At 38.9% G+C, this 11,536-nt stretch overlaps 1 protein-coding gene across 1 annotated transcript in view; it reads left to right on the top strand.

The window, feature by feature from the left end:
* The first annotated feature begins 289 nt into the window (after positions 1 to 289).
* Positions 290 to 11,536, top strand: part of SOS1 (SOS Ras/Rac guanine nucleotide exchange factor 1) — a 105,393-nt gene continuing 94,146 nt past the window's right edge. The window contains exon 1 of the mRNA XM_075203705.1: positions 290 to 1,249. Coding sequence (XP_075059806.1) covers positions 1,163 to 1,249 — 87 coding nt within the window. The 5' untranslated portion in view covers positions 290 to 1,162. The remainder of the gene's footprint in view (positions 1,250 to 11,536) is intronic.

The raw sequence follows: 11,536 nt of genomic DNA, 5'->3' as shown, positions 1-11,536 counted from the left end.
GTCTCAAAAATTGAAAATCAAGGACACTTGACAACAAAGCAATTATTAGTCTCATAAAAACATTTCCTTGTATCATGTTTTACAATACAAAATAGATTCACAATAAGGAAATATGTTCTGAGACGTATTCTCTGCCTAACCTTTCTATGTTGCAATGTGGCATGAAGTTTAGATTTTGTGAGTCCGTAGTAATGATAAAGCTACTTGAAAAAAAAACAAAACAATTGTTGCTTGGGCTTGGAAAGTAGGAGTGACTAGACGCGTTGGTCACGTGATCGTGGCAGGCAGCCCTTCTGTCGTCCCAGCAGCGCGCAGGCGCGGTGCGAGCCTCTTCCAACGGCTGCGAGCGCAACTGTGGGCAGAGAAAGCGGGCTGAATAAACAACAATAACATTTACAGCAAAGTGACGCAGCGAGTGGTTTTCTGCGTCACTACAAGCTCCTGGTGCCGCTGTTCGGCAGGGACAAGGAAAGGCGGCCTGAGGCAGTAGAGGCGGCGGAGGAGCAGACAGGAGGGAGGGGAGTCGGGGTGTCTGTCTGCGATCACCCGACCAGGGGGACTGGGATCTCCCTGATGACGCTCGATCTCGCCCCCACACACTCTCCATGCACCAGGGCAGACATGACCTGTGGATGATTGTGTTGTTTATTCGCACTGTCACAGGAGCCGCCTTGTCTGTGGGCCCGGGAGGGCACGGCAACCATAAGCAGCCGCGGCCTCCTGTCTCACCTGAGACCCAGAGGGGCTGTGCGATCCTGGGGTAACTGAGCCCACCAACCCTGCTGTGCCTGTGTATGCTGTGACTCGACCCAGTGCCCCTCCCCCTCTCCTGGCTGTATGTATACACACAGCTGTCATATATGTACAGGCAGCTGTCAGCTCCAAGCGGTGTCCATGAGCCGCCCCCCTTCTCCTTTCCCCAGAGGGGTGCTGTGTATCCCCGCTCCCTCCATATGCTGCCCCTAATGAGGGGCAAATGTCTCGCCGGCTCTAACCGTGTGGACGATTTTCTGCCTTAATACTGGCCCCTGCTGCCTCCAAAAGGGATCTGTTGTTGGGGGACGTGTGACAGCTCCCCTCCTGGACCAAGCCTTCCTTACCTTGCAGGTGCCTGTCTGCTTCAGGGTTACACTGTATACCACAAACCTCTAAAGGCCTAGTCATGCAGGCACCCCAGCTGCAGTACGATTTCTTCTGTGAGGAAAATGCCCCTAAGTGGAGGAATTTACTTGTGTCCTCCCTCAAGAAGGTGAGAAGTTTGACGTATTTGTTTTCAATATTTTTCATCAGTGTTTTTCTGTTCAAAAACATGTACTTTTTATTCTGTTCAAAGATTGCTTTTGTCTCCAGGGCTCATTTGCTAACCTACTATGAAGGTGCATAATATGCACTAAAATATAGCAACCAGTCATACATTTGCTTTCTAACTTGGAAAAATGAACTAATTAGTGATTGGTTATAATATTAGTAACTGAAACCTTCTGTCTTTGTTTTTATTCCTCAGACCAATAAAGTCAGTATCCCAAATTCTGGTACCTTGTCTACATTTGCTTATTTCTCATTGGGTTATGTGTAATATTGATCCTGTCCCTTAATGATGTTAAGGGACAGAACTATATTGTTTAGATGCAGAATTTGGAACTTCGTCTAACCAACGTACAAAAGGTTTTGTGTTTTCAATGTCACAATGCAGCATCACCTATTTGATTTATATGGCTTTAAAAGCTTAGAACATCTTCATGGTGAGTTTAGCTCATTTTAGGATAATTGAATGGTTTAGTAGGTGCATCTCCTCTACAAGCTACTTCAATAATGTTTAGGGTTCATTCACACTAGCATTTTGTCTGTGCTTTCCAAGCAGCGAGGTCAGTTTTTTAGTGTACACTGTAGTGTGAACAGGTAATGATCCCTATTTCACTGTGTGCTTTACATGCAGAAATGATTCTAGTTTGAATGAACCCTTAGCATGTTTTTAGACATTTGTTTTTGTGAAATATAAGAGTATATATTTTAGACTATAGGTATACAGCACTAGCCTTAATTTATTTTTATTTTTTTTCAGTAGCTTAATGACTTGTGAAGAACACAATTAGTCATATACATATAACATACAAATGTGTTTATTTACATTGATATACAGAGATTTGTACAGGTAACGTTTGAATTTCTTGTTTGTCTCTTGGATTATAAGGACATAATATGTATTAATATAGATTTGTTATGTACTTGAAAGTTCAAAATGGTTTATTTGAAACATGCTTTTTTTTGTTTGTTTTTTTTTCTAATTTGTACTGTCCACCTGTGCACTGTTATTGTATATATTTATACAGGACTTGTAACATTTCAGTGATTAGCATTTCATCTGGCTTTAAAGTTCTGTGTGGGCCAAATGCATTATACTCATCATCCAGAACCCTTGTATTAACCCATCATCTAAATTTTGACCTACTTGTATCTGTAAGCTGATCTGCTTACTCAAGACCCTCTATCCGGTTGAAAATCCATATTGAATTAGATTTGCTTAAGAACATAAGAACATGCTACTTATAGGAATGTTAGTTAATATGTGTAAAACCATGAAAATATATTTTTAAACTGTGATTTCCAGTTTTCACCCACTCAGAATTAACTTATAATAAAATTGACCTCTAAAATTTCAGTTCACAAGGAGCTTGACCTAAATGCTTGTCTGTTTCTGGAGAATTCATTTATTAGTAGTTGTTTTTTGTGAGCGCATGCTATTTAAATAACTCTTTATGTATTCTATATAACCTTAGTCAGGTATAAAGGAATCTCACTCAAGTGTCAGCTGCAGGACCTAAAAATGACAGGTTAAACATTTGCCTGCATTGGCTACCAACTTTTTATTTTATAATTGTCCGACCTAGCTCCTTCTATTTTTAAACTGTCCAGAAGTCTTGTTTTAGTTAATTTCTCATTGATTTGGGGCCTTAGAATGTATTTTAGCTTTATTTTTAATTAAGGTTTGTTTAGAATATTTATTTCTAAGAATGCTGAACTAAACATATGTGGATCAGCAAAACTGCACAGTCAACACTGTCTTTGCATTTTTGCAGTTATTACCATGCTGTGAAATGAACTACAAGTGCTGGACCCCATATCTGGTGGCTCTGAACACTCTTAAATCTAGCACTCTCAATACTAAAAGACCTATGTGATCTGTGCGGTGAATATCATTAGAATGTGTACTCCTGCTTCCTACACAGCTGGGAACCTCTGGTAAAGGAGAAGTTGCTTTGCAGTACTGAGCTGAACAAGCTGCACTGTGTCACTTCCCAGCATTTTATGATGCTGTTGTAGATAATATAAGGTGAGGTTCCATGCCAGTAGTGTGCTACTGCATTAACATTTAGTGACGGGGAACCAGAAATGACATTATCCACATGAATGTGATTGGTAAGATACTTAAAAAATGAGCTCACGGTTTTAGTGAATACAAAATTCTACTAGATTTCCAACTCTGACAGCCCCATTCAGAGTACTGCATATCCTTATAGAGTACCCTTCCCCACAATACACAGAGCTGCCCAGTCTGCTTACTGGAAGCTACATGTGTTTTCATACTACAGAGTACATTAAGCATTGTGCCCACTCCCTTTACATACCAGTTATACTGCTGTAGTTTTTTGCTTTTCCCTGTCATAACTGTGTTGACAGCATAGCAATTTCTTTTTAGGACAGTGTCTTGCAATGATGACCTCAATTGATACCACAACAGTTGTATTGCATTTTTTTTATCCTATTTTTCAACAGCATTTCGGTTAGCGGATCAAATACCTGTATTAGTGAACACCATTGGACATAGCATTTAGGGACAATGAGTGACAAATACTTATTTGTTATGGAAAAAATTTTGTTTTAAGGAAGATGAAGCATGTTTATTTTTTACATTCAAAATGTTACACAACTATTGTTCTGTGTATAATAAAACCTATCACCAGTCTCTTGGGGTTCATTCCCGCATGTGCCCTGGAAAAATGAGTAATGACACATTGAAATTAACGCGTTCTTTTTGTGCATTGCACTTTTATCGAAACAATCTATTGTACTGATGGTATGTGTTAATGTATGTTAAATGGGCTGCACTTAAAAGTTGAGAACATCATTAAGGGACAGGATCAATGCGTTAAATTCCTATTGTAATTACAATTCTATATGTAGAGGAGTTTTCACAACAAAAAATGTTGGCAGTATGGTGTCTCTTCAAGGAGATTATCAACCCGCAGCTATTTTACTATGCTAATAAAGTAATGTGAAATTATTGAAGTGTGCAGTCCAGCATTCTATCAAAAAATAAAACAGACATGGGAGAATTGTCTTTCAGTTTCACTCATAATAGATTCACATCCAGGGACATGATAGTTGATGCCAGAAGTAGCATATCTGTCATTATATTCATTGCTTTTTGTGCTTTCTTTTGGCTATTGTATAAGATCTGTTGTATTGTTGTTGATGGTGTAGGAAATTCATTCATACGTTTACCATTGCAGCTTTAAGTAGTAAAGTCATGGTAAGAGCAGACAGGGCATTTTCTCATATCTGAAACAACAACCTATTAGTTGTTTAATGGTTGCATTTAACTGGGCTTTAAAAGCCCAAAGTATCCATAAGATTTATCAACTTCCTCTACCCAATGTGGGTCACACTCTTCTAGAACACTAGCATAATATTTCAATATGTAGGTTTCCTCCCACACTCCAAAAACATCCTAGTAGGTTAGTTGGCTTCTATTAAATTGACCCTAGTCTGTATGTCTGTCTGTGTAGGGAATTTAGACCGTAAGTGCCAATGGGACAGGGACTGATGTGAGTGACAAATATTCTCTGTACTGCGCTGCGGAATGAGTAGCGCTATATAATTAAATGATGATGATGCTCACCCTTTGAAATATACATGGTGACTGTCAATGGCCGTGTCCTCTCGCATCCTCTGTATGCTTGTGTAGTTCCTGGAATGAGTGCATTTGGTTTGAGGGAGCAAATTGGTAGTGTGCACACCCCCATTTATTTCAACAACTAAAACTTTCAGTTGAAGTCAGCAGTAACTCCACCCGGTAAGTGTCATGAACAGGCCACTTAAGCTAGCATGTTTTATTATTCTTCTGGTAATTTCGTAATTACATATGTCTGCTGTGAATTATGAGAATTAAATGATTGTCCAAACTAAAGTTTTATATGTTTCCAAACTGAGAAGCCATTGGTGGTGTTGAGTTTAGAGTTTGCTTGACTGAACATATATTTTAAAACAGTTTCCCCTGGTTTCCAAGTTAGCCGGGATCAGGGAGCTAGAAAAACCTTTGAACATTTCTGCATCTGGTGACATCAGCACCAGAGTTCTCATGTTAGGAGAGCACCTAATTTGATGGCACATTGTTAGTGCTCACACATATAACTTATACTTAGTACACATATAACTAAAAAATCTAAACAAAACCCCATACGTTTAAATGCAGACTTTATCACCCAGTTGTTGAGTAGTATATTTGTGGGATTCTTTGAACTTTGTTAAACTTTCGCCATTAAATTAGGTGTTATCATAATTTGCTAAAATATAATGCTTCATTCGTGTTAAAAAAGATACTACCACTGGGATAGGCTTAACAATAAGTTATAACCTGTGCAACGTGGATATGGTCATGAGGTGGTTAGAATTTCCAGACTCTTCCACAAACCTTATGAAAATTTTCTATGATTTAGAGCACAAACTGTAATGGGATTAATTGAAAACTGCTCTCAGCTATCAAGGTAAGGGACTTGCAAGGTTGGATTGACTTAGAAATATGGCATTGTCCATTCTCCCGCAATTGGCCCGAACAGCGATCCATGCTTGTCCCGTTTTGACCAGGAGAAGGGCAGGTTCAGACTGAATTAAATCCGTTTGTCTTGTCATTGTTACAATCACTACCCTATGTGAAAACATGGGTTGGAGTTAGAATGGTTTTTGGTTGTCATCATGGAAACAAGATGATGTTACTCTATTGTTGGTGCTGGTAATTGGACTAATATTGCAGTTTGCGTGGCATGAAAACAAAATTGACATGATCATTATCGGGCATGATGGTGAATGTGGTTAAAAGTTGGTTTTGTGTATGGTTATCTTCTGACCATATTAGCCTGCCCCAGTTGGACAAGAAGGTCTTAAGACTGCGGGATGAACGGCCAGATCTCATCTAATTTGGCCAATGATCGTGTTGCTTGGCCATCTTAAGAATTTCTTCCAAATAGATGGAAATATATTATGACTTCTAAGCAGAAATGTGTTTTAGAACTGCCAACTATAATGCCTATTGCTTTATTTTGAAACATTGAGATTTATTATGGCTATTTTCATTTGATTACCAATTTGTGACTGGAACTGTAACGGAATTGGAAGTTATCACAATAAATGATTTAAACATTACTTTTTGTCTTTTTTTTTTTTTATTTTTTTTTTTTTTTTAAGATCACCAAAGTTAAGTATGCTATGTTTTAGAAGTGCAATTTCCATAATAAGGGAGACTCTTTGTGCTGTTATTTTTGTGAGCACCAAAGGAATATCTTAGTTGGCATTTCTCCCTGTCATTGCTGTATATCTTTCGTCTAGTTCCTGGCAATGTAATGGGTGCAGCCTGTTTTTATCACCTTATTTACAATGCATGGTGGATTCTGTAATTTCACTTCTAGTCCAAGCTAGCTTGTTACTACCGGCTTATAGCCCTTCCTCTGGGTGCTTACTATTACCTTAGACTGTAAGCTCCAGTGGGGCAGAGATTGATGTGAATGTTAAATATTCTCTCTTTAAAGCGCTGCATAATCAGATTGTGCCATATAATAAATAAGCTTAAACAATTTAAGTGGGCTACATGAAAATCCACAAAGGTGCTTAAATGTGGGAAGCAGCAAAAAGCAAAAAATATGTTTTAATCACCATGCCTTGTAAAAATGGAAACGTCAATATAAATTCACTTAATTGGCCTTTGGGCCACCATTGTCTGCAAGCGCCATGGCGTTGAGCCAGGAGGAATCCAGCACCATTCTTCCACAAGAAAGTCATGTAACTGATGCATGCTTGATAGTAGTGCAATATGCTGTATCGGGCCCTGTTTCAGAAGATCCCGTAAATGTTCAAGTGCGTTTGGATCTGGTGACTGAGAAAGCCATGACCTATTGATTACATCAGTGTTATGCTTCAAACCAGTGGGCAACTACATGTCTTGTGTGGATTGGGACATTGTCATCTTGGAAAATGTCCTTCCATGTTGAGAAAGAAAGCTTGCAACCAGGGGTGAATGTGATCAGTTGGTACCATTATGTAGCAATTACCTTGCCTTTGCACCCAAACCATGCCATAAAAATGACCCACACAACAGAGTACAGACACTTCACTGTTGGGAAGAAAGCACTTGGTACTGTAGAGCAGCGTTTCTCAAACCCAGCCACAGGACCCCTAACAGTGCATGTTTCCAGGTGACAAGGAAAATAATTATACCACCTGTGGATCTGTGTCCGTCCGTAATGAATACACCTGTGCTAAAGCAAGGAGATATGGAATACATGCACTGTTAGGGGTCTGAGGACCAGGTTTAAGAAACACTGCTATAGAGTACTTTTAAGTTGGTGCCACAAATGCTGTTGTCTGTCAAGAATATAGCGATTGATGATTAATCTGACCATATTGCCTTCCTTCACTTCTTTGTATCCCACTGCCTGTCCTATTTGCACCGCTGAACTTGTAAACTTGCATTGCCAGATGTAATGAACAGTTTATGCACTGCAACCTGACCGTGATATATCCTCTTTTGTGGAGTTCTCCTCAGACCGCCTTTGATGAAACTGGCTGCTTTCACCATTGAAAGTTGCAGTCTGTTGATCTGCTGTCGCTCTCCTCTTTTGGCTTGCATTTCAAATTAATGCATGGATATCATGAGTATGCCCTTCCGCCCACTTTTGCCCTTTGCTGATGTTTTCCCTCGTGGTCCCATGCTGACCTCACTTTTCACATTGTTGCTCGTGATGCATTAGCAGATTGAGTCAGTGAAGTTTCTTACAGCAATACAAGGGATGTGCAGCATTTTTACACATGTCCTGACAATGCTGGGATTTTATTTAACACATGAGCCACGCATGTGGATGCCCTTACATTCAATATGTATTACATCCCCCATTTACTCATGGGTCTCCATTTCTTTCTTTTTTTTTTTTTCTACTACCTCTATAAGTATTCAGGAGTCTTGACGATCCATAGTGCAGTTTACACATATCTCATCCCTAAATATTCAGTGAGGTCATGCACTGTAGTACAATTTTATAAGAAGCAATAGTTTTTGCTATGCAGCTAAACCTATGTCAAAGACTACATTTATTTGATAGGTATTTGTTAATGATTTTTTTTTAATCACTTTTCTGTTCGACCACTGTATTTAGAAGCTTGGGTTCTGTACAACAAATGTTATGTCTGCAACAACTAATATTACATTCAAATATATAGTTTAATAAGCCTCTGTGTAGAATTACCCATGCTTTTAGGTTTTACTATATTAGTATAGGAAATTTAGATTTATAATAATGTTAATGTTCTTTGTCTATTGCTGTGTAATCCAACTAAGAGCAAACTTACCAGCCTAGGCAAAAAAAAGGGGACAAAAATGGGTGGGGCAATCCCAAAACCAACAGTACCAGCACAAGGCTATGCCAGCCAGGGCTTGTGGCCTGTGGCCTGCCAAAAAGATGCAGGTCCTCCCCCCACTCGTAAGTTTAAATGGCCCCATGCGGAATAACACTAGGGCTATTCCTACACGCCTGTATGTTGGGTGTGGGTTAATTGTGTGAACAATAGAATTGACCGTTTTATCAGTGATGCCATCCAGGTCCCAGCAGGCCGTGTCCGCCATTAAGTGTGTGGGCATGTTGGCGCTATAAGCACCAGCATACCCATGGCTGCCTAAACATGCAGGCACTTGGTGAACTACAAGTGCCAGCATATCCTGGCACCCACAAGCTGCCGAGGCTTTCAGTGCACCAAGGAAAATGTCAATATTACAGACGCCTGTTTTAAAATTTATTTGAAATAGACACCCCTAGAATGCCCTCATTCCCATAGATCCTTGTCGGCAACCTCTTCTTGAAGTATACATCCACTTCTTTGTAAAATAACAAACGATTTGTAATGACGAATCACTAGCTCCGCTAAGAGCTCCTGCAGTGAATGAGCTCTTAGTGGTTATGCATTTAAATTTATAACTGAAGGATTCCCCATGCTCTGAATTCAGGTTATGAGAAATCCCCGGTTATAAATATAAATCCATGATTGGTAAGAGCTTATTTGTGAGTGGAGCTTAGCAAGGTGCGCGTGTGGGGTGGGGTTGTGTCAAATTTAAAGAGCATATGAGTATTGGGCATCTGCCAGTGGTGTTTAACAGTTTATTTTGCCACAAACATCATGTGTCATTAATCTATTTGCATATTTATGTTATAAACCACCTATGAGATAAATTAGAAAGGCGACCCATGAGTTCAGAGTTACTGAATGTTCACAATATCAACTACAATGGGGCATCTCTATCAGATATGCTTTGGCTGACACACTTTTTTTTTTTTTTCCCTTTTTTTTTTTTTTTTGGTATGTTTCTACATAACTGTGTCTGGCAGTTGAAGTTGATTACCCCACAAAAACTGTGTGCTAGCAACTGTATTTTGCCAATGTACATGTTTGCAAACAAGTCACTTTTCTCTTTTGGTTGAGCACGTTCAGAGAATCAAAAAGGTACGTCTATGGAATGTGCAAAATACTGTAAGGAAAATGACACAGTTGGCCCATTTTAGTAGTTGAGCTATTACGCATCAAGCTTTTAAACGTCAGCTGTGCATTTTTAGAATGTTTATACAAATGAGCACAATTTCCTTATTACTTGTAATTCTACACCAGTATGTGAAATCATGTTGACTGGCTTACAGTTAGTACGTATATACCCATGAGTTTTCTTTAACTTGATCTTTGTATGGTGTGTGCTCTGCATAACTTTAGTACTTATCCAGATCAAGACAACCTTCAACAAAAATAATTTCCTTTAGAAATAACTGCTCTACTGAAACTGCATATCCTGGTATTGTTACCCAAGTTTTTCTTTAAAGGCCTGTAACAGAAAACAAAATGCTCCTTAGTGTTTGCAAACACTGGACTTGAAATCACCTTTGAATGCTTATGTGAAAGTCTACTAAACGTTCTGACACTGGGGCACCAAACAATCACACAGTTTCTGACAAGTGTACCCTTTGCGATGTTGCTGTCCTTGTCCATTGCCTGCACAATTGTTAATGCGCAGTAAAATATAATGGCATTTTTAGAACATCTGTCAAAATACTATGTATAGTACATCATACAGCTCTGAGACATTTCAGTGTATGCGTCTGTATGCTCCCCTTAAGCGAGATCAATTTACTTTTAGTACTTTTTTGTAATCAAATGAGAAAATGGACCAACCAATTTGTAAGGTTGGTTCATTTGATTGCATTTTCATGTCTTTCCATGTAGCATGTTTTACATTTTTTTCTCGCATGATGGAATCAAAATGCAAATTCTGGAATTTCTTAATTTCAAATAATTAGTTGCGAGATTCTGTAATAAAATGTGCATCCTCTTTCATGCTCAGTCTTTAGCAAACTCAGCATACTGACACCTCATAGGTCCTTGCCAGAGCTCTCATTCTGTGGCCCCTTACATCTAAGGGATTTCCTCCATCAATCACAAGAAAATTTTCTTCCTAAACCTGCCACTGTGTAGTAAGCTTAGGGAGGAGGGAGTTTCCTGGTGATTGGTAGAGAGACTTCCTTGATGTATGGGGGTGGGAAGAGCTGTATGACATTAGCATGACTGATACCTCTCACAGGCCTACCTCAATAGGCAATTCTATGGATTGTTAGTATGCTCTTGAAGTCACTGACAGTCTGCAAGAGCAAGTAAATTGGGATATCTGAAAAGGGTAACAAATACAATAAGTGATTTACATTACATGTGCATAAGATGGCGAATAAAAAGTGGTAATTTGTATATAAGCATAGCTTTAATCTTTTTTTTTTTTTTTTTTTTTTTTCATGGTGCAAAACCTTTAAAGGCACATTATACCTATGTGTTGTTTTCCCTTCATCTCTACGAAGAGCTATTGTGTGTAATTGAGATGTGATAATCCTTTTACAACATAACAGCCAGGGTATGTAGTCTAATAGTAGGGCATGTGTGACATTGTGGGCATAGCAAAGGTCTGCCAATGCTGTAGAGGTCAGGGCTCTATAAACCTAGCCTTTTCAGGGGAATAATATAAAATTATGTCTAACATACACATTGGCCTGAGCTAGGCACAATTAAGCACATAAAATTTTTTTTTTTAGATTAGTGCCATTTTTATAGTTTACTTACCTGCCTACAGTAATTTCTAAAATACCATTTTTGAGAATATCTGCTATAAAACTGTGCTCCTCCCACTTCCTGCTATGGTTTATGATTCTAAGCTCATTCTAGAATTCCAGGTATTTCGGTGCAT

This window comes from Mixophyes fleayi, chromosome 3 (genome assembly GCF_038048845.1).
Source record: "Mixophyes fleayi isolate aMixFle1 chromosome 3, aMixFle1.hap1, whole genome shotgun sequence".
Lineage (NCBI taxonomy): Eukaryota > Metazoa > Chordata > Amphibia > Anura > Limnodynastidae > Mixophyes > Mixophyes fleayi.
Note: the sequence above shows the minus strand (reverse complement) of the source record. Positions and strands in the feature narration are given on the sequence as shown.